A 24,005-nucleotide genomic window follows, 5' to 3' on the forward strand; every position below is an offset into this window, starting at 1 on the left:
AAATTTTGTATCTGTATGTAAAATGGCCTGGACTGACGAACACTGTGCATTTATTGTGGAAGATTTCATTAGAAATGGGGAATCTGTGACTCGAACGCCAGGAAATTTTAAGGCTCATTTCAAACTAAACCGTAACGATCCTGGTCCCAATCGAAAATCTGTAATGCTCTGGGTCAAAAATTTCAGAGCTACAGGTTCAGCACTACAGTGAAAGCCACCTGGAAGCCCTCGAGAGGCGCCACCTACATCTCGAGGGCGCCACCTACAGGATGTAATCTTTAAAACATAAATACATCAAATGGTAACCTTTTAACTTTGAGATCAGACAATAAATGTTTTGATTGCTTATAAATTTATTGAATGCATTGTTATCAATGAAATATAACTAAGAATGTGTTTTCAATGCGTTAGCTTCGTTCCATCGTACGCGTAATAAGAACCTGCTGACCTAGGCTATAAAATTGTACTGGCAGACAACAATACCGCAAACGTTATTCATGTTCAAAGCGAAACATTTAGAACAGTACGTTAGGCAAAGTAACACCACTCTTACCATTAATGCTCACTAATAATGCAAAGCAGTGAACAAAGTGATAAGAGAACTACAATGCGCAATAAAGAGTGTTTGATTGCAAATACAGTATATACTGTAAAAATTGTGTGATAATTAAGAAAATTACTCAAGCAATATGTCTGTAATGCCGAAGATATAAAGTAATGAAGTGGTTAAAATCAACTTAAGCCACAAATTAGAGGCTGGGCATCGGTGTTGAAAAAGGGTTTTTAGTTTTTACTTGTAAAGCCAAAAAATTGAAAGTTTATCAAATTAAACATGTTGCAATTCCAAATTTGCGCAAATATTCAGAACGCTTCCTACAAATGCAATAATTCTAGTTCAATTTTAAGAAATTTGCCTCGTGTGGCTATGTTTAAATGGAACAGAAAATTCTAAGCGAGTATAAAGATCTAGTTTTTTTCTAAGTAATACACCAGCACACGGCTTCTTCACAAATGCTGCGTTTAACGCAGACTCTGAATTTGTCAACCATAACGGTCTTTGTAAACGAAGAATGTAAAAAAGGAAGTAATGTTTCATATTATAAAATACACATAAAAAAACGATAACCTAAACATTTTACTAACAACAACATGCAGATTGGTCCGCTAATAAAGTACTGTGCATAAAACCGATGAGCCAAATAAAGGTGGTCGGTCAATGTATCTTCTGGCAAAACAAAGCTGTTGGTTAACTAAATACAATTATTGTTGGTCAAGAATATATAAAAAGCACAACTGGTTTGTATAAAGTTTTTATAGATAATGCTCTTATCTTCTAGGTGTATTTTAACCTCAGCCAAAAGTTCTAAACTAATGCACCTTTACAGTCACGTTATGGTTAGAAAATAATAATTTCGATAAGTAGATTTTTAAAGAAAAGGTTTATAGAAAGGGTTGGTCACATTTGTTGAATTTAGAGAAAAACCATCAAGATACCAAAACATTTGTCGAATAAGCTTCTACGATCACGCCAACACTTCGGGCAATGATATTGAAAGACGTTTCATAGCATATAAGTTGAATCTGTTATTAATTAAGGAGCGATCACAACAAAGCCGAGTATATTAATTAAATTATTAATTCACTTTTAACTTTTCAAGTGAAATTTTTCTGTGGTTATTGTAACACAGTGCGATATTCAATCGTTAGAAGCAAAGCTTTTCTTGTCTGATAACTTTTTATTTAATCAAAAACTCCTTTAAGCATAACTGCAGTAAAAAATATCTAATGCCTAATTTGAAAATGTTTTTTTCCCAGTGTAAACAAAAATGCTTATCTTTTTAAAAATGGTTGAGTAATCACAGTGGTGTTCAATTATGAACTTTTCTACTGTATTTGTCTCAAAAGCCCGTATGTTTAATGTGGCGAAAATGTCTGGATGCTTTCCAGGTTGCTACGTCAAAAAATCCCAAAGAGATCGTGTGCACAGGCGGATTTTATGGAGTTATGTACAGTAATACAACGGTATGTTTACCAAGAACTAAGAAATATTATAATCTGTTTGCTTGCTACCTTGTATTTATAGAATTTTTTCTTCTTTTCTTTTCTGTCATGTAAAACCAATATTATTGTAGATTGTTTAGCTCCAAATCTAATCAATTTTGAACGATTTTTCCTTTAAGCATTTCTGCAATAGTTTTTAAGGTTTATACATCAACATTTGCAACATGCTGGCCTTTCACTATTGGAATGTTTATTAAGATTTTAAAAACAATTTTTGTTACTAATTCATTTGCTGATTTCGTTTTCTGAAACGATGAAGCAATGAATCAAACAAATAATATAAATTAGTAAATCTTTGACATTTATTTCCAAGCTCGCAAAATAGTTAGAAGAGAAAATCTTTGAGAAAATCACACTCAAGTCCCAGGTTGAAAAGTATTGTATATACAAATCGTGGCAAATATGCCTATAAGTAAGTCTTCAAAATCGCTAAAACTTAGTTTTTGTTTTTTAGGCGAAAAACGTTTATTGTAAAATATAAAATAGGTGGGTTCTACGCTATGATGGCTGGTGAAAATCTGAATTTGTTTCATTGTCAGAAGTAAAAATGTCACAAATTAAAATCTCATATATTATAGTTTGTTTGTATAAATCTTGCTTATCTTGACATTTATCCACAAATATTAACCGTTAAATACTCGCATACCAAGCAACATGATACTCCTCTAGTTATATTTTGTAAGTGCATGTCTACTGTACATTGTATATAAAGCAAACTATAATAACGCACGAAATATATAAATAATAAATTAAAATATTGTTTACGATTTTTATAACAACGTTACTTATGTCACGTATTTTTTCCAAGTTATACGTAATTAAAGCATACATCACATTTTTGATCAGAAGCATATATGCGCAGGTACAACTACATTTTAAACTAGCGATAACAAGTGTGACAAACGCTAGTGTAAAAATGCATAACCTATCAGTGCAACCTATCGTGGTTATGCATTTTTACACTAGCGTTTGTAGGGGTGTATGTATACTCTATGCACGGCGTAGAGCCGTAGACTACACATAAGACCAACAGAAAATTTGAACACAGTGCTGCAATAACACTGTTGTCAGAGTGCCAACACCACCAAGATGAAATATGGAAAACGCTCGGGATAAAACAAAAGTACCTTAGTAAAAGTACCTTGGTAGCAAAAGTAGTACAAAAGTACTCAAAGTAAATATTTAAAACCAATTTGTATACTTATGGTATACCTCGTAAAGTTCAAAGTAAAGTTACTTGTGCACAACACAATATATGATTACAACTTAATGCGTTAAAGGACATGCACATACATAAGTAGGCTATATTTCAATACACATAGGTTATTACTGCAACAATATACTCAAGTCACAAGATAAAATGTTTCAACGCTATTTTTCTACTTTACGTACACCTTTTTTATTCGAATAAATTAAGTTCCTGAGAAATTATAGCATGCTTCATAAAGTCATTTAGTCAAGCCAAATTTACAATTAGTGTTAACAGTGTGTACCAGAAAAAGGTTTTAATTCTAACGTGCTTTCCAAATGAAATGGTATTTATTAGAGATGGGCCGATACGAATCCAAACCCGAATATCGTCTTTGTGGAAGATTCGGGCGAACACGAACACCAACAATGGCGAGCCCGAATACTAAATACAACATTACTTATAAATTTACTGACTTCGTAAAAAATGATGATCTAGTTTCCCGACAATGCCAAACTAGAGTCAGCAGTACTTACAATGAAGGTCGTTTTCCAAACGATTTTGCTTTTTTAATCGTTTTTAAACACTATTTTTTGAAAGAAAGCGATTTGTTTATCTATTATGTCATTTTATAAGCAAAACTTGACAACTTTCGGATGAAATTTTATTGTTTGGTTCTAATACGAATAGATTCGGGATTCGTTCGTGTCGATCTTCATGATATTCGGGTTCGCACGAATCCGAATAATCTTCCTCGCGGCACATCCCTAGTATTTATCTATTTATATCTGGGCACATTATTCTCAGAAAAACACCAACAAGACCTAAACTTCCAGTGACCAGCACTTGCAAATGCTTTCCTTCAAATTTCATTTCCGTTTCTGGCCTGTAACTAGTAAACGAAGTGGCACGATGATAGAGGTTTTCCTCGCGGCCTTCGCCTAGCCAAGACAAAACATCTGCTACGCAACAATGAACACGACCTCCGTCGTCTGCTTGGTTTGGATTAAGAGCGGCCCAGGCGTCCCGACCGAGCATGACGGATTCAAACGGATTCTCATGAAAATGCATTGATATTGTTTCATCAAGGAAATCTTTCTGGCGAATGGAACCAATAATGTTGGGAGTAAAAGCAGCCTGGCCGAACCCACAAGGCTGAAGCAACGACAGAAGGTTTTGAGGATCACGATGATGTGACAAGATGTTGAAGACCAGGACTTTTTCGCATGGTCGGCCAAGACTCTTTCTTTCGTTTTCTGATTCGTCGTTGAACGAATCAGCAGCAAATTGAATGCTTTCCGCTGTATGAGCACCATCCAAGTAGAATGTGGCTGAGTTGAACTTTACAACTTGGGCTCGTCCATTCCAACGACATTTGCCCAAACCTTCCCGGTAAGTTGAATCCAGATGAAAAGATTTGCAGCTTGTATCTATGTACTCGATGAAAGGAGCGCGGTTTTGGTTCAGCCAGTAATTAGACAACTGTAGAGCGAGAGAAGCGTTTGATTTCTGGAATTTTCCATGCAGGCCCAGTTTGAAGTCGGCATCATCATCAATCGAGTATTCACTAAAATCCGGCACCACTCTTAATTTAGCGCCAATTTCATCAGCTCTTCGCTGCATTACTTTCATTGCTTCCTCTGGTTGTTCCTGCACCGTGTATGCCGGAACATGTTTCCTAAAAATTCCACTTTTATGCCATGCTATTGATGCTAGGTTGTCGCCAAGGCGATCAATATGATCGATTCCAATGGAAGAAACGCCACATACTACAGGACGCTTTACTATATTGGTGTAGTCGTATTCTCCGCCAGTGCCAACTTCCACGATGGCTGTATCTATATTTTCATGTTTAAAGGTATGAAAACTAAGCAACGTTAAAAAGTAAAAATAGGGCGGCATGTCAATGTCATACAAATGGCTATTTTGCTTCAGTTTAGAGTACACCTCCCAGAAATACTTTGCAAATAGTTTACGAGAGATTGGTTTTCCGTTGATTCGAATTCGTTCTCTGTTTTCCAGCAAATGAGGCGAGCTTAAGAAACCAGTACGTACGCCATGTTGACGCAGTATACTTTCAACAAATGCACATGTTGATCCTTTACCCTTGGTTCCAGTAACATGGATAATTTTCATATCGTCCAGGTCTTGGTCAGTAATTTCAATTCGCTTTAAAAATTCCCTCATTGCAACAATGCCAATACCTTTGAGTTCCTCTTCAATTGTGATGGCGTTATGAAGCTGATGTTTATTTAAAAACGAGACTGCTCTTTCATAAGTTTGCTCTTGATCGTACGAAACTTTGGCGTGTTGAAATCTTCTAGAAAGTTGAAAACAAACGTGCCGATAGCGACTAAAGTACAAGTTTGCAAACATCTTTCTTGCAAAAATTGCTTCACTTTTTCCATATCTTGAGCACTACAATAATAAAGAATTGAGAACAATACTTGTTAACTTCCAAAAGCTGAAGTTTACATCATAAAATTACAATTGCCTCTCCAAATAAACTAAAATATTTTCTTAGCAATATTCAATGTACTTCACCACGGCAAGTGATGTTGCTCTTACCAGAAATGCAACGAAAATTCATAAAGCGGATCTAAAATGCAAAGGAAGCATGCAATTGTTATGACGCCCCTGCGCAAGTATAACCTGTTAACCGCATATTAAGCACCATTTAAATGTTAAAGATTTTTAATCAGTTTTTTATAATTAAAAAACATCCACACGAAAAAGCAAAAATAAATATGTACTTGTCTCTGGAATTTATTTAATTATTTTACGAATATTGCAACTTGAAATGCTATCGTGACCCTTGCAGACATGATCATTAATTTTCTTGGAAGTGTGAGAAGCTCATGCGTGGTAAAAAATGACCGACCTTATTCGATTTTGTCGTTTAACAATACAATGCATACAATGATATACACAATACAATACACAATGCAATGATAAATAACTTACAAAGCGAATATAATAAATATACCATTTCACACTTTACTTTCAAAGTTTACTCGTTGTCGATATATACTTAACACAATATTTTTTACGTTTTACAAGCCTTCTTCTATAGAAGACCGGCATTTTTAACCTGTAGTGATGTTCTCTAAGCGCAGTATAAACCAGGTCAGAATAGGAATTAGAAAAACAGAAGTAAGATAGATAAATCAACGAATGTAAACGTTCACCAACTGTAAAATGTTGCTGTTCTTGCGGTGTTGTTCCTGGCAATGCGTAAGTGATATAATGTCATGTTGGCAACGCAATGTACATTTCAATAAGTTACTCGTCGTGCAAACCATATTAAAAGCGTGAGTAGAAAAGTTGCAGAAAATATTTTTATTAGATTTAAATGATAACGAGCGGTTAAAATTGATGGCATGACGTATTATAGTCTTCATGCGTATAGCGGTACGTCACCAATAGGAGAGAAAATTAGCGTCATTTTTTCAAAGAATTTGGACAAGAATAATTTTAAGTAATTAAAGTTCGTACAAAACTCATATAGTATATGGCATTTTAAATTAGATTAGTACTTTTACCACGTTTTGACAACTGCGAAGTACGGTTTTTGTAACTGCAGTACTGCTAGGTATAAAACTGTAAAACGTTTACGTCGTTTTTACTGTTTCAATGATAAAAACTTGTTTATAAAGTTTCTATTTAATAACAACGCCACTTATCGGGTCAAGATCGTGTAAAAGAAAATGTTCTCTCTTTTAAGCAGGTTTGCAATGTTGTTTGATACATGATAAGTTTTTAGTGCGTTTTTAATATAGACCGTAAATGATATACTGTAAATGATCAACTGAGTTAAGCGAAATAACGTTATATTCGTTGCTAACTCCCATTATAAAAATAACGTCCATACCAGCCTTATATATTGGGTAACAAGTGTTTTTAAAATTTGCCCAACTTGGGGGAATTGAAGCAAATATTTGCTTGAAAATTTTGCAAGTGATAAAACTTTCCACTGAGCGTTAGACTGCTCCACACACATTATTCTTTGTAAACACCAACTAGTTAACTTTTTTTATGCGATACTCTTCTCAACCTCACTGAAGTGGAGGTATTGCTGATTTTGCAGCTCATTGTGCATTGATTACTAAAAAATGAACACTAGCCAATCGAAAGATTCAGGTAGCGACTTGGAATTATCACAAAATATTTTAGAAGGAATTAAAAGTAAAAAGCTCGCATAATTATGCTGTAAATCATTAGGTATAAACCAGTAAGTTTGGTGCTAATCGTTCCCTTTTGCGATCTCACACTATTTCCATTCTGATGGGTTAATTCGATGTCAACCTTTTGAAGTACAAGTTGCGTCGCGTTGTGAACAATAAAAAGTAACCTGTTGAATATATTCTATTATCCAAGTTCTGTTGTCCATGTATGTTATTATAGTTAATGGTTATGAGGACAATCATCAGTTAATTTAACATTCACCACTGAAGACTTTAATCAGCATAATCGCAACTTTCTTTATTATTAACAGCATATAGTGGTAACATGTAATTAATTGAACAACCATTGTTTTAACGCCAACAGCAGATATAACTTATAACCATCGGTTGGCATCAAAACCAACTCACGGAATGTCGGAAACGAACTCAGAGCGCGGAATTGGTTGCTTGTTTGGCTTACACGTGTAAATATTTATGTGCTAGTAGCACGTAGACTAATAGTTCTGTAGTGGTAAAGTACACTAAACCTCATCATAGAAGCATTACAATAACGTTGACGTACTAAATTATTGCATTTTATCCTCAACTACATGCTACTATACGTTTAAAGATTACTTGCAATAAGGCCTGGTCCTCGTTATAATACTTTAGCGGAACCGCAGTTGTAGCATACTGCCAAGGTGTCAACGTAGGATAAATCCATAAAACGACAGCAGGTTGATAATGTACTCCATTTGTTTTTTGGTTGCTGTCTTGCAGAATATGCTAACGCATGTGTAACGGAAAAAGTTCGCAGACTGAATATTTATATGATTGCTTAAGAAATCTTGCCGTTACGATAGTAGCCACGCAGCTTAATGATGATCTTCCTTGACTAATGAATCACGAGTCTTCGACTATGTTTTGGTCATGAGTGTCCTTTTACAGCCAGACATGTCTACTGATAGACAAAATTGTTGTTAAGGCTCTTGATAATAGGTTTTCGCTATTGACGGCCTGAACCGTTGCAGTATGCAGAATTGACGAGCGTTGATAGTGATTGTTGCCACTTGAGATAGCGTCTGGGGAATTGTTATTAATAATTTTCTTGTCCTGACAATATATGACAAAACGTATGATATTATGGCTTACAAGCATGTGTTCAGGTGACAGCCGACTAATCAAACAGTGGAACATCAGTAACCTACCGATATTAGTAGCATAAGTATAGAATGAATCGCCGTTAATATAAACAGGTATATAACTGCACACGCTATGGCAACCATTAGATGCGATTCGGTCAGATGGATTTAATTACCATGATTTGCACAATTTTGCAGCAACTTAAACCCGCAAATTTAGAGAAGTAGTTTTGCCTGCAGGTTATAAAAATACAGCAAAGCAAGTGTCATAAACACAATACAACCGTGATAAAGCAATAAATATGAAACTGCTAAAGACACAATCGTATGCGAAAAAGTGCCTGGCGGAATACAGAAGTTGTAACAAAAAGTCAAAAAGTTGATGAATGCTGTTTAAAAATTTCACTTTATGGTAATTAATATTTTAGTCTTTTCCATTTCAATCATGGATTTTAATAGGAGATTTACCAGAACTGTCATAAGATTAAGAAGCAAAGTGGTAGGAGTTTTTCGAACCAAACGTCGAATGAATACTGGAGCCAACAGTGAAAAGCATTATTTAGTTCGACACAACTACAGTACAATGAAAAACAACTGGACTTACTAGACTATACAGCGATGTATATAAATACTGCAGTTGGGGAAATACGACTGTAACAACTGCTGTAGATGTTACTACAAAGTAAAAAGTGGTTTCACTATCCGTAAATAGGTCATATTAAACGAGTACTTCATGGAAAATTTCGGGATATTCTCAAAATGGTGAAATAACGCGGATAGTAAGCGGGTTGGATTATATATCCTTGGTTACTGAGCGTTTGTCCAGGAACACTTTCGCAGCAAATGTGACAAAACTTTCTATAATGTTACTAAAATAATGCATTGTGGTTATCCTAATGATGTTTTTCGTTAAGTTTTCCCCCGCCTGGATGCGATTCAAACGAAAAACTAGGCTTGCGACGACTTGCGTTACGATGACACGGGAAATTTTATTGTCCCTATACTGAAAGCGATTGCCCCACATCCACCCATTCGAGGGGAAATCGCACTGGACCAAACATACATGGTTGTTATCAGAAATTATTACCTTAATTAGTTTTGAGCACGTTTTAAACTTTTTCAGTTTTTTCAATTTTTTCCCTTCATTAGCACATGCTATAATAACAACTGGCTTAACTTTTTCGTTTCTACCGCGCTTTTGACGAAAAAAAATGATTGATTGATGTTTCGCATCCACCGCTTCGCATGTGATTCAACGTTGTCTTGTGACGAGACTATAATTGTGTAGCTGAAGGCGTCATAGGATTTTTTTAAACGTTATGTTGTCATCGTTCACGTTTGTATTGTATTTCTGAAAACAATGAAGAACTCTGTAGAATGAAGCGAATCGAGTTGAAATTTGACATTGTGGACTTTTATTTAGTTTAAACAAGTTAAAGCAGGGGCGCGCAACTACAAGTTAGCTGTTATCTGCACTAGAAAAATGTTTATGGAAAAATTCACCTTATAAGTTATATTGAATGGCCTTCGTAGAATGAATACAAGAGCCAAAACATTAGAAAGCATTTTATTCTTCTGTCATTTCGGTCGATACTACATGAAATTAATATTATCAATATCAGTTATTAATATTGTAATACCAGCTATTGAAGTTGAATTTTTTCTTTGACGTTACAGTAGTTATAAACCTGGTCGTATCGTTGACTCTCTAATACAATGGTTGTATCGACCGAAAGATATGACGGATAAAATGTTTTCTACTGATTTGGTCTTGCATTCAAACTAAAAATTTTTCTTTAGAATATACAAAGCCCACGTGTACCGATGAGTTAAAACGTATATCAGGCGAAGGCAGGTGCGTATCAAATATTACCTGAAAAAATTGAAAGTTGGCTAAGTTATAGAGACTCGTATTCCTAAATGTTCTAATTGCATTACCAACATGTAGGCTGCATAAGTACACACGCATCTTTGTATCATCTGGTAGTTCCCTACAAACTCGCTTCTCGACCCACTCAGTGTGCGGATAAGAGTAAATGCTTGTGCGACCACTTGCTGACCATCACCTGTAATTGAGACTGCGCTTACCTTGCGAATTCGTCCAGTGTGCAGGCACCTTGAGAAAGAAAGAAGATGAGAAAAAAACGTCAGATCAACAACAACACATGTACAAAAATGCTCTTTGAATTTGGATGAAACATTAATAAGAGAAAAGTTGAAGAAAGGGGAGAGTTTCTATAGGAGGATTGACATAAGTGACAAAACACCTACGTAACGATCTGAGATATTCGTATTGCGGGAAAGGTAAATGATCAATATGTGCACTAATTAAAAATTTATTACCAAAGGAACATGTTCAGGAAAGACGTATGATATATAGTTATGAAGTTTCGCGATGACGTTGTAGTTAATTATTTTTTATCACGGCAGATCAGAGTAACAAATGCGGTGCCATTGAGAAGTATAGGCCTAATTGTCATATAAAATACAATGCAATCGAAATATCTTAGTACGATGGCGGTTACCTTCGCACTATATTTTGCACAAATATCAATAGACTATACATGTAATAAACATTTAATGAAAAGTACTTAGAAGTGAAGGTTTTGTATTTTTGCAAATATGTTCCTTGCTCTAACATTCCCAACTTTTAACTTCTAATGTATGACTTATGCAGAATTATTAAGCTATAGTACAATTGTTGAAAAGATTTATCGCCCCAAGACATGTATCGTCACCTTGGCATGAACCTTAGGAAACGACTTCAAAAGTTTCAACAAGCTAGAAACCTAATTGCAAAGCACGAGGAACCTACTTACGACAATGCTCTTCAGTTTTTAGTGAAACACCAACACAACAAAAATTTTACTGTGGATGATGAAAAACGTGGACTTGCAGTAACACTGATGAAAGAATTTTTGCAAAGAGTTGACGTAAGTGACAAAGATCTCGACAATATGAAGATTATCCATGTTACTGGAACCAAGGGTAAAGGATCAACATGTGCATTTGTTGAAAGTATACTGCGTCAACATGGCGTCCGTACTGGTTTCTTAAGCTCCCCTCATTTGCTGGAAAACAGAGAACGAATTCGAATCAATGGAAAACCGATTTCCCGTGATATTTTTTCAAAGTACTTTTGGGAGATTCATATTAAACTGATGAAAACCAAAGCTTTGTACAAAATGGACATACCACCATATTTCCATATTTTTACATTACTAAGTTTCTACGTCTTTAAACACGAAAATGTCGACGCGGCAATCATAGAAGTTGGCATAGGCGGAGAAAACGATCATACCAATGTAGTAAAGAATCCGTCGGTTTGCGGTGTTTCACCTATCGGAATCGATCATATTGATCGCTTGGGAGACAACATCGCCTCGATAGCGTGGCATAAAAGTGGAATATTCAGAGAAAATGTACCTGCTTTTACAACACAGCATCAACCGCTGGAAGCAATGAAAGTTTTACTACAAAGAGCTACAGAAATTGGTGCTAGTTTGCATTCTGTTCCAGATTTTGAAGAATATATAACCTATGACAAAGATGACGTTAATGTAAATTTAGGGCTTGCAGGAAATTTCCAGAAATTGAATGCTTCTCTTGCCCTTCAACTATCCAACTACTGGTTAAATCAACATGGTTTTACCAAACACACAGAAATAAACAAACCTTTTCAACTTGACACAAAATACCGCAAAGGCTTAGGTAGGCCTAACTGTCGTTGGCCGGGTAGGGCTCAAGTTGTAAAGTTTAACTCCATCACATTTTACTTGGATGGTGCTCACACAACGGAAAGTAATCAATTTGCTGTAGAATGGTTCAAAGCAGAATCAGAAAAAAAAGGCAAATTTTGGACAGGCCGTGCAAAAAGCTATTAGCAGTTAACGTGCATACAAGAAAGGATATTTACCATTTGCTGTCTATACTCTATCCTTGTGGATTTGACAAAGCAATATTTACTCCAGTAATTATTGGATCTAGCTCACCATCTGGCTTTATTGACGAAACTGTAACTAAGCTAACTTTTCACGATCCATTTGAAAGTGTTATTAACAACCGAAGTGAATGGGACCGACTCTGTTTGGAACACAATCACAGAGCAGCCAATGAGAATAGTCTGTCATTTTCTTGTGTGGCTGATGCAATCCGCTGGATGTCCCGGGACCGAGAAACTGAACTGTATTCACGTTGTGGAATGTGGACTTCATACAAGCCAAAGCAAGAACCAGATTTAGAAGGAAAACATGTTCAGGTTCTTGTAACTGGCAGCCAAAATTTGTTGGGAATTTACTTGAGATTGATATCACCTAATGTGAATGATTTACAAAACGGTTTTAAGTAAACTCCTTTTTCAGTATTTAGGTTGAACTACATTTCTATTTAGTGTTGTTTTAGGCACATATCAACAATGAGACGCTATTTTTGTTTAACTAAAAGCCATGTTTTTGGACATTTTTTAAAAGTTTATATATTGCATTAAATCAAAAATTTCTTTCCTCTGTTCTCAACAAAAACATTTGCAAAACATTTTGGAAAGTGAAAACTGTTACTGAATGCTTTACATCCAATAACTGCGATGCCTATATACTATTAATTTATTATGGCGCACCCTTGGACATATTGGACGCCAGTTATTTCTGCTTCTTCTATCTTCTTTCTAGTTATTGATTGAAGTTTATGAAATTGTTTACTGATAAACACTTCAACTGTAGATTGATATTTGGAAACTTGCTATGAATAACTTCGTGTGAACACTTCTTTTAGTACGTTCCCAGGTTGTTTTCCAACACCTGTGCTGTTAAGAAGTTTTTATTTGAATTGTCCACTTCTTAACTTTAACACTGACAAATTATCTATGTCTCAATGTGTCAGCTTTAGCTATATGTATCTCACATTGTCAACATATTGTTTTTTCCCGTTGCACCTGCTACGACTTGAAGCTTTTTCATGTCAAATATTTTAACTCCCATCACTTTCACGTTATATTACCTCGCACTTCTACCAACGAGCAGAGTTAGTCGAGTGAATCATCGAGATAGAAATCGTTAACTGCGTGAATCAGCGAAATCAAATGACGAGCTCTTTGAGCTGGTCCTGGTGATTGCAACTCATGTATTAGACATATTATAAGCAGTAGTAGGCCTATTACCTATGTTCTTGGTTATTTGTAAAATTGAGAAAGTGTACAGCACCTACAATAAAAACTTTTTCCTTTAAGCTATTTCTGTTGTAATATTAAAACCTTTTGGCTGACAAAAGGTTAGAGTATTGTAATCGCACGCAACAATTAAACAACAAGATAATTCAACAGGTGAACTAAGTTAAGATAAGTCAAAAATTGTTCTTCAAAGTAAAGTAACAAAGTTTGTTGTGAAATTACAAAGCACGAAGCTACCAAATCAATAAGTTACTGTAGTTTGAAATCATATGGGGAGCCACAGCAAAACGGACAAAGAGCTGCAAGCGCAAGCGGCTATGGAGCAATCGATCGCCACTTGCCGGTGTCGTACCAAACTTGATCCGGCTGGGAAAACTATTAAGCTGGAAAAAACTAGTTGCGCATAATGAGCCGGAAAAACTAGTAAAGCACAACGGCTTTAAACGTGCAAGAATAATGTCAACAAATGATAAAGTTGAATAGCGGTTAGCACAGCCACTAAACCCAACACACAATGAATAAGTTTAAAAAATTACAACGGCAAAACAATGCTTACAAACACATGTAATAAGTTATGTAAAGTTGGATACTGAAGTAGTGCGGCAACTAGGCTACAAATAAGCTGACATCACAGACTTGTAAAGACACACTTAGTGACAAGGTAATCGGAAGAATGACTGCTATTTTGTATAGGAGCCTGCTGTTTTAAAAGAGCACTCCGTTTTTGTTTACTCTTCAGTAATTGACAGCCTGCTGTTCGTAATAATGTGTAACGCTAGGACGCTGTTCAAGACGTAATGAACAGCAGACCGTGACAGCTCGAATAGCACTCTGCTGTTGGTTGCTGCTCTATAATTGACAAGCTGCTGTTGGTGACGTAATGAACAGCAGACTTTAGTTGCTGGAGTAGCGCCCTGCTGTTGGTTGATGCTAAAACCGAACAGCTTACAGTTTATTTCCAAGAAGTGTTGAAGACGTAAATATAACTTACGCCATCCTCGCCCACAAAAGTGATCTTTAAAAAAAAATTTTCTGAAAATCATTGTACGCTTTTTTTTGGGAAGAAATTCACATCAGTAGCTCACTTTGCTGAAAAACTTCACTACTATTGATTAGTCAGTCAGATCGTCATTCACTGAGCAGCAAACAATAACACGGTGCTATTTAAAACCAGCATGCTGCAGCATTAGCTCTATTAGCTACGACCCAGCCTCAAGCCGTAAGCGTCAGAATTGATCATGGAGCTGCTGGGGTCTGCATGTTTTACAGGAACCGCAGTTAAAACTCTGGATGTAGGCACAAGGAAACTGAAATAATGCTTTCTAAGCACTAGTTTGCACTTGCTAGAAATGGTTGTGACTTCATAGCAAAGCTTTGTTTTCAGTTAAAACAGTGGTTCCCTAGGGTGTCATTTAGGTTTCGCAAGGGTGCCGCAAGTTATTGCGCACTAATCACTAGTCCAGGAAAACGGTTGCGAAAATTATTTTTACTTAATGTAGAAACTTTTTGGTTTGACTGTGGGTGCCGCCAAATCTTTTGGTTGTTTGCAGGGTGCCGTAAGCCAAAAGAGGTTGAGAACCACTGTAAAATGTAAAAATGGCTTGATGCACCTTAATTTTAAAGATTTAAGTAAGAGTTGTATTGACAGCTAACATCATTTTTCCGGGATAGGAGCTAGAACCGGAGTTAAGTTGACCAGAACCGGAGCGGGAATCTAAAAACAAAACTCCGATCACCTCGGGTAAGCGTATGTCTTGTTGTAGCATAGACCTGTAATAATCTAAAAGTTGTAGGCCATGGTAACCTACATTTTTACACAATCACTTTTAAGTAACAAAGTGGGTTTTATAGGTTAGGCCTATTTTATGCAAAGTTTTCAGTTTATCTGTGAGGATTATTTTTTATCTTGCTTATAAATTAGCGTACGCTTCTAGCGATAATAGCTGAACAGCGGTGTAAATGGAAAAGTAGCTGGCAGAAATCTATTCCATATTCTGAAAGGTAGGCCTACTGGGCTACTAGTACTGTGCTGCCCACTTAAATTTAAGCAACGCACGTACGAATTTTAAACTTAAGTTTTTCCAATTATATTCAGGTTTGTCCAAAGCACTGTGGCATATGTGATTTTAAGGGTTACCGATGTGGCGTGTGTTGCTTCCGATGTCCTCCGGGTGACACAAGCCAACTAGAAATACGTTTACGTTTAACAGGTAATATGGTGAGACAACACTAAAGTCAAGTAAACAGTTTTGCCATCTCATTCGTTTTCGTTCACCGCTAAACTCGACAGTCCGTGTACTCCTTCTGGTTGTAGCGCGTTGTGCAATGTCGCATTCCTGTGACCTTTGCACGGAGTGGTAACTTTCCAGTGAAAAGACGCCAACTGCCACATCACTACGCTACACGTACGAAATTGTATTGTAATCATTAAGCTATTTCGGTATTTAAAATTTAAAATGGTTAGGCCTGTATCCTACTAGTCTTGGCCCGGTCTGTATTTCATGGCACGATTCGCCGATATCTCAAGTGTTGAGAAGTGCAACGGTTAGCCAATCTACGGCTAGCCAGATTGTATACTCGTAATTGTAACTATACATTTATCTATGTTAACATAACACCTTATCAAAAATCCTGTGAACCCGATAAATTTTCATCAATCTTTATCGAAATTTTGAGGCAGGGTCCTAACCACAATTGCCGGTGCTATTATTAAATAGCAGCCTGCTGTTGTCTAGTAGTCCTGCAGCAGTCCTACTGTAGCAGACAGGCTGCTGTTTGTGACGTGATCAGCAGTAGGTTAGTTCTTCAACAAAGTATGCGACGGATGTGAAGTTTTTCCAAGAAAAATGTGATTTTTGGAAAAGAATATTGCATGGTTGCTTATGTTTCGCATATTTAAAGAATTGTTGTGTGCATGGGGGCATGATTTATGTTCACGTGTTGATACTTTTGAATACCCTTGATATGAATAAACAGTGAGCTGTCCTGTTTTCAACAGCAAGGAATAACAGCAGGGTGCTGCTCTAGCAATGACTGTCTGCTGTACATTACATGTTGAACAGCAACATGCTATTTAGTGAGCAGTAAACAGTCTATAGCAGGCTGTTATTTGAAATAAATGCAGGCTGCTGTACAACAATAACAGCCGTATGGTAACGTTCCTGACTCTTCAAGTTCAAACTACTAATTAATCAGCGACTACATGACGCCACCAATTGCAGGACGCTACTCAAAATCACATGCTGCAATTGGTGACGTCACGAGAACATTTTAGCATGTGCTCAGTTAATACCGCTATTGGAAATTTGGCCTATCATTGTGGCTGAATGCATGAAGCCAGCTTAGCTCATTCATCACGATTCGAAACATTCTGCGAAGTTTGTTTGGAACTCGTCCTATCATGTCCTTACTTAATGTTTTATACACAGCACTGTTGCGTCTCGCTTTACTAAGTACAACAAATGCAAAGTCGTATTTTACATTTTACCTGGCTATATCACCGATTAGAGGGTAAGTTATTAAGTTTAGACCGTTAAGCAGCGTTTTAAGCGTTTTAAGTTGCTTAAAATTTATGTCGGGTGTGCAGCTGCTACGAAATACATAGGCTACCGGTTGTTCGGGAAATAATTGATTTAGAAGTTAAGCACTGTATTTACAATTACCAACATCAGCTTAATTTAACTTGTAGCTAAATATGCAAACAAGCGAGCTAGATAATTTAAATAAACATGAAATCCGATCTTGAAAAATTTTTCTGTAAACAAAGTCCAGCAAAATAAATAGGCCATTAGCTCATTACAAGATTTTACAAAAATAGAAGGTAGAAAGCAGTTAAGGAGTTAAAAATACCAGTCTACGCTTCGGTTGTTTGCCTAAACCTGCAGCCCCAAACAGCGAGCCAGTGGAATTTAAGTTATTGTTTTGTTTTATTATTTTGGGCTTGGGTTACAAACTAAAATGAAAACTAACTGATATGACAACTAAGTTTACACATCCCAAGAAAGAGAATGTTAGTAATCCCTTACCGCTTGACTCAAATGAAGAAAGAAAAACACCGGATGTCTTTCGAATTTGGATTGGAAATGTTGATTCTTCTCTGAATGAGTAAGAATATCCAATTAAAATTTTGGATGTGGTGTGAAAGTGCACAACCTTGTACAAGTGATATAATGGCATTGCAGTTGGGTCAGATGTAAGTTCTACAATAATGCACTTGGACATAGTCGTGCACTTCTATACAAGACCCAGAATTTGCTAGATTCATCTATCATTGATCATTTATTAGACAATGAATATTGTTACTGTTGTTCCACTGTGTTAAATAATTTTTCAGGTGATCATTTATGTCATACTGTAGTATAACTTATTGCTTTATCTTTATTTACCATTACCACACATTTTGTTTTAACTTTTGAGATTTTTTGCATAGGTTTGGATTGCTGCAACTGTTAAAGAATTATGGAAAGATAAAAGAAATTGATTTTCTTTTTCACAAATCTGGTACACTTCAAGGGAGTTCAAGAGGATTTCATTTTGTCAGCTTCTATTCAAAACAGGTATGAGTGTTGATTAACTGAATATTGAGCTATGCAAAATGGCAAGTTGTTAATTGCAATTATATTTTTAGGATGCACAAAGTGCAATAACCGGCCTGAATGGAAAACAGGTTTTGTCAAAGACTTTACATGTTCGGTGGGCTCACGAGCAACCTACTCAAATAAATGCTCCAGTCAACATCAATTTAAAATCTGACTTGGTAGTTACAGGAAAACCAACGGGAAGGTCTGCTGGTCCAACTTCTAAGTATGTTTCTGAACAATGTTGTTCGTCTTTACTTTGAAATTTTTTCGGTTACTTGCAGTCTGATATAGAGTTTACGATTGATATTGCTGTGTATAAAAATTAGGTTATAATATTGTGTTCTTAAAGGGCTGCAGTGATTCATTCAATTGAAGAGAAATTGCAAGACATGGAAAGCAACATTACCAATGCCAAGCTGGAACATGATGCCTGTAAGAGTACAGGACTACACCCATTATTGCAACAATCAAGGGTGAATGCAGCAATTACTGCACAGAAAAGATCCCATCCATACAAAAAGCTTCACAGAAAAAGAAAATAACCAAATAGTGCTGTGTTTGATTGCATATGTTCTACAGTGGAAGTCCGTTTACACTTCTTGTCCAAACGACATTTTAGTAAATTGCATTCAGTGCAAAGAATCTGTTTACAGCAAATACTCAATATATTTACTCGTACAGTAATATTGCAATTTTTATGTTGCTCTTATACATTCAACTGTTTTGATGCTGCTCATATTCGTACGCTTGGATAACACTGAATCATATTTTTTAATGGATTTCTCAAGTATGGAATGTGCCGTGAGGGCGATTATTCGGGTTCGTGTGAATCTGAATGTCATAAAAGTGGACCGAACGAATACCCAATCTATCTGTATCATCACCAAAATATCAAAAATTTGCCAAGTCTTGCTTCTAACGTGACGTAATAGCTAATAGCTAAAAAATTAATGGATTAAGTGGCAATTTGAAATACAAAATCCTCAAGTAAATGATTTTCAGGGAAAAATTTTGACCTTAATTTAGCTTAGCCAGGGAAATTGATAATTGTTTCATACCAAATTCGATAAATTTATAAGTAGTATTGTATTCTGGTTCGCCTGAATCTTCCACACAGGTAACATTCAGCGAATCTATTCGTTATTGGGTTCGTATTGGTCCATACCTATTCTCAACACAGCTGATCTCTCTTTAAGATTATTTCCAACTCCAGACTACACCATGCGTTCCTTAGTTATTTGTTTTCAATTGCAGTATTAACATTTTGATGTGATGTCCACTCAAAGTTTACTATAATTAGGATATAAATTGGTGTGGCTTTATCACTAATGTGCCTGTGTCTGTCACTGCTAAGTCATGTATTTTATTTGCTTTAGTGTAGGTTTGATTAAAAGTTCTGTTTATTGTCTGTGGTAATGTCAAAACACCATAGTAAACGAAACCCCAAAGAGTCAATATCAACACCATGTTTACACAGTTCTGGCAGATCATCAAATGTTGGTGATTTTGATGCAAATATATCGACCGCTTTTGTGGCGTGGGGTACCGCTGATGAAGAGCCTGCCACCAGAAAAGACAAAAAAAGTACGTTACTTTTTTTTTTTGTAGTTTACAGGTTTTAGAATTATTTTCTAAAACTTTGGGAATTTTTTGGAATAAACATTTTATTAAAAATTCATATTTCTATTCTCTGTTATTGCTAATTTTGATTTATTTTTAATGCAGATGCTGTTGTTGAAATGAAAAATAAAATATTTAAACACCTTGGTCCAGAAATGAAAATTGGTCGGAAACACCATTTGGTGGTAAAATGTAATGTTTCTATAACCACACATGCTAAATTCTGTCTTAAAATATCATCTTTGTGCTTTCTTAACAGAGTGCAGTGGGATGGTATTACTTTCAACAAATAATAATTAACAACAACAGATTCTGAAATCAATTTTTTGGTTAATAGAAAGGCACTGATTCAGAGGAATGTGATGGTAAGGTTGAATTCGAAAAAAGGGAAGAAGTTGGTCATGATTTTTATTCAAAAATCACTCCTAAACCTGCGAAGATTTCTGTGCACTTACATGAAAGTAACCATAAAAAACGGTGCAGGACTAGCGACAGACCAAACTATGATTTTGATTCTTCAATAGCCATTCAACATACAGCTGCTTCTAATATGCTGAGTGACTTTAGAGAATTCAAAAATTCTCATCGCACAAACAAGGAGGTATATAAGCATGGCATTTTGCTATTGACATGAAGTTTGACAGAACGTCTTAATCATAATGGAATATCGAAATATTGACTTGTATTTACAGATATTGCCTGTATCAAACTCTGAAAGTACGGATAGTGAAGATGATTATTACAACTCAAGTAAACGATTTTCGTCAAAGACGCCTAGACTTTCTGTTAATGAACATGGTATATAAATAGTTACAAATAGGAATAGTTTATAAATATAAAATAGTTTGCTTTAATCATGTAGATTGTAGACATTTGTTTTCAAATTGCTACAAACGTATCACACTTTTTTACTCTGTTGTCCACAATAAAGACTATCAACATCATCAGCAAAAAATGAAATCAGACAGAAAACATAACCAAACTAGTATTACGTCTCGTGATAGGAAACACCATCACTACAGGAGTAGATCACATAAAGATGTTATGCCACAGTCACGGTTTGAACTTGGTAATTACTAATTAATGAGTTTTTTCCTTCTTTAATTGGAGTCGGTTCAGTTACAGTACTTGGAAATCTGCTGTACTGTATAGTGTGTAAAAGAGTCTATAAGTTGTGTTCTTATGTGTTAAGATATACAAATTTTAAGAATAACGAAAACTTGATTTTACCAATCTTTTTATTAAGGCAATAAACGCAAACATAATTTTGCCAGAAAAAATGAGTTTGATGATTCAAGACATTCAGAAATTAGTGATAAATTTTCACAATCTTTTAGCACTTATAGTGAGTACAACTTTGTGTTACGCTATTTAACTACTGCATCCAGGAACTCATATTTATGCGTAAATAACTACATTAGTATTTCTTCAACCTTGATTAGTGATGCAAAGTTGTTAGCAACAACCAACAGATAATTTATAATTGCAAAACTTTTTAAGAAGGAAAACCTTTAGTTAAATTTTTTAAATAGTATAAACACTGGGATATTTGTTCTTCACAGATCATAAAAACAAGGAAACTCGTCGATTTTCAGAAGGAGTGTATTATACAAAGCATAGAGTTAGAGACAGTTTTGGTTTGTTATTTTTTTGTTACTTTGCTTTTGATTAATTTGAATGCAGTTAACTTAATGGAGGTTATAAACGGCCGTAACCCTACATTAGCAGCCGTAGTTGTTTATTATTTTTTGTTATTCATTCCCAGATACATCTTTGAGACGATCTACTTCATCAACCAGAGGAACGTGTGTATTTGAAAAAGAATTGAAGTCACCTATTTATAAAACTTTTGATGATAAAAGATTGAAAAGTGCTAGAAACGTCTTAATATATGAGGTAAAAATTCGATCATTTTCCTTCAACATTAAATAGGTATTGGCATCGCGCAATAGTTGTTACCTTGTGCTATTGACCTTTTCCGACCTATGTATAGATGAATTCCGACATTCCTTTCATTGACACCCATTGTCATGTTGATTTCTTGTTCAAACGTATATCCTACTACCAGTCATTCACCGAGTATATGGATGAAGCATTTTTTCAGGTACAGTAGCCACTTTTGCATTTAGAAGAAAATCCAGCAAAGTTTAGTTTTCGGATCAACCAAACAGTTGTTGTTTAAGAAATATACATTTCGCCCGACAGGGCATCTTCAGTTTCTATAAACAAACAGTAAAATACATAACATAACAAACGATTTAAACCAGTGGCTTTCAACGTGAGGGTCATTAGCCTTTTTTCTAGAGGTAGTGAGAGCTTTCAATGCACCATAGTAAACATTTCAGTAAAGTTCATTTATAAATAATTTTATATTTCAGGAGAGAACCATTTATAATAGGACCCCCGGAAACGTCATGGTCTACTTTTTCAATGTAATTGTGACCGTTACAACTGTTTTAGGCATTGCAGTTTAGGCAGGAATCCTGTTCTTGATATATATTACATATCTTAAGCTGGAAATTTTGGGAAGGGGTCGTTTGATTAATTATATATTATTGGGTTGCAAAATAGGTCACTGTATGAAAAAGGTTGAAAACCACTGATTTAAACCATAATAGTTTCTGTTAATTTAAAAATTGTCTTTGGCCAAATATTGTTTGGCTAACAGTAATAATATTTTTAAATATATAACATTTTATTAAATATTTTAGTATTATATTTAATGATAGCATGCGAGTATAGAGCAACAGGAAATCGTATTGTATATTATTATTCCATTTCACTTGTAGTTTCCGTCTAATTTCGAGGGCATGATTGCTGATTGGTGCCAACCATCGCTTTATTCCCGAGCGAGACCAGTTTTAACCTTAAATGACCCGAATGTTTCTGTATGGGGTGCGTTTGGTTGTCACCCACATCATGTGGAAACCTACACCGAAGCGGTAGAAAAGGAGGTGGAATTCCACATCGATACTTACGAGAATGTAATAGCCTGGGGCGAGATGGGCCTAGACTATTCAGACAGGTACTTACTTGCTATTTAGACGTTGTGTTAACCTCTGCAATCAGCTATTGCTTTGGTTTTTAGAAGATATAGTTCTTGAATTTCGACTGCATGTTGTAGGTTTGGGCCAACAGACCATGAACTACAAAAGAAAGTCTTTATAAGGCAATTGAAGCAAGCATGTCGTAGACAGTATCCTCTCGTGATTCATTGCCGTGACGCCGATCCAGACCTTTTGGAAATAATGAAGAGACATGTTCCACACGATTACAAGATACACCGACACTGCCTTACCACTGAGTATGTATTTTTGATGCACTTTGGTACGAAATAAAACGAGGAAACCTTTTCCCTTTTAACAGATGTCAAGATTATCTTATTATGCTGGAGGTGAAGCACAAAATACATTCTCTTCTGGACTGTAAAAATTTATTAATAACTTAAAAAAGTCCATAATAAGTTAATAATATTATCTAGCACTTGCTCTGTTTCAACATCTTCTGGTTTCACTGCGTTTTAGGGAAAGAGACGTTCGGCCTCTATTAAATCATTTCCCGAATTGCTATGTTGGATTTACCAACTTGATCACAAATAAATCAGCCTACCGACCCCGCGATGCAGTAAAGGCGATCCCATTGGACAGAATTTTGATGGAGACCGACACGCCTTATTTTATACCTAGGAGCGTCACTAGGGTAAATAGTTACACCTGACCTTTGATCAGTGTTTACCTCATGGGACCAATGTTCTTTTGAATTTAACATATTTCAGGAAAGTCAAGGAAACGCGAAGTGGTCCCACCCTGGTATGGCATCGTGCATTGCTAACGAGTTAGCCGATTTAAAAGCACTCCACGTTGATGAGGTGCTGGAAAAAATTCGGGGAAATACCAGAAGACTTTATGGGATCTAGATTTCTTGCAGCACATATACAGTATTGCATATGTACTGTCCACTGAAACATACGCTTATTTTGCGCAATCACACATGCTGCGCAATTTTAAATCGTTTTTTTTTTAACTAGAAAAGCCATAGAAAATGCGTACTTCTTCCTAGTTATTGTGTATAGTGTACAATATTTTA

The 24,005-nt window shown here is 35.7% G+C and overlaps 2 protein-coding genes and 2 pseudogenes across 5 annotated transcripts; 3 read left to right on the forward strand and 1 right to left on the reverse strand.

Moving 5' to 3' along the window:
• Positions 1–4,024: 4,024 nt before the first annotated feature.
• Positions 4,025–5,437, reverse strand: LOC143466187 (folylpolyglutamate synthase, mitochondrial pseudogene; annotated as a pseudogene).
• A 5,844-nt stretch (positions 5,438–11,281) lies between these two features.
• LOC143466188 (folylpolyglutamate synthase, mitochondrial-like) lies at positions 11,282–13,059 on the forward strand (annotated as a pseudogene).
• A 3,915-nt stretch (positions 13,060–16,974) lies between these two features.
• On the forward strand, positions 16,975–19,675 carry LOC143465473 (putative RNA-binding protein 18). 3 transcript variants are annotated; one of them, XM_076963795.1, is made up of 4 exons: positions 16,975–17,229; positions 18,149–18,275; positions 18,347–18,522; positions 18,649–19,675. In XM_076963795.1, exons 1-4 carry the CDS (start codon positions 17,120–17,122, stop codon positions 18,839–18,841), a joined length of 606 nt encoding a protein of 201 aa, XP_076819910.1. In that variant the 5' UTR covers positions 16,975–17,119; the 3' UTR covers positions 18,842–19,675. The 3 variants fall into 3 exon arrangements, with proteins under 3 accessions (XP_076819910.1, XP_076819909.1, XP_076819911.1); XM_076963794.1 differs by lacking the exon at positions 16,975–17,229 and adding an exon at positions 17,264–17,823; XM_076963796.1 differs by lacking the exon at positions 16,975–17,229 and adding an exon at positions 17,772–17,911.
• A 31-nt stretch (positions 19,676–19,706) lies between these two features.
• Positions 19,707–23,949, forward strand: LOC143465472 (3'-5' RNA nuclease TATDN2-like). Of its 2 annotated transcripts, none has more exons than XM_076963792.1 (13): positions 19,707–19,883; positions 20,025–20,104; positions 20,257–20,520; positions 20,612–20,717; positions 20,851–20,988; positions 21,166–21,264; positions 21,482–21,556; positions 21,685–21,815; positions 21,913–22,023; positions 22,709–22,944; positions 23,044–23,223; positions 23,444–23,618; positions 23,695–23,949. In XM_076963792.1, exons 1-13 carry the CDS (start codon positions 19,715–19,717, stop codon positions 23,833–23,835), a joined length of 1,905 nt encoding a protein of 634 aa, XP_076819907.1. In that variant the 5' UTR covers positions 19,707–19,714; the 3' UTR covers positions 23,836–23,949. The 2 variants fall into 2 exon arrangements, with proteins under 2 accessions (XP_076819907.1, XP_076819908.1); XM_076963793.1 differs by having other exon boundaries at positions 19,830–19,883; positions 20,025–20,111.
• Positions 23,950–24,005: the final 56 nt, after the last annotated feature.

Source organism: Clavelina lepadiformis, chromosome 7 (assembly GCF_947623445.1).
Source record: "Clavelina lepadiformis chromosome 7, kaClaLepa1.1, whole genome shotgun sequence".
Classification (NCBI taxonomy): Eukaryota; Metazoa; Chordata; class Ascidiacea; order Aplousobranchia; family Clavelinidae; genus Clavelina; species Clavelina lepadiformis.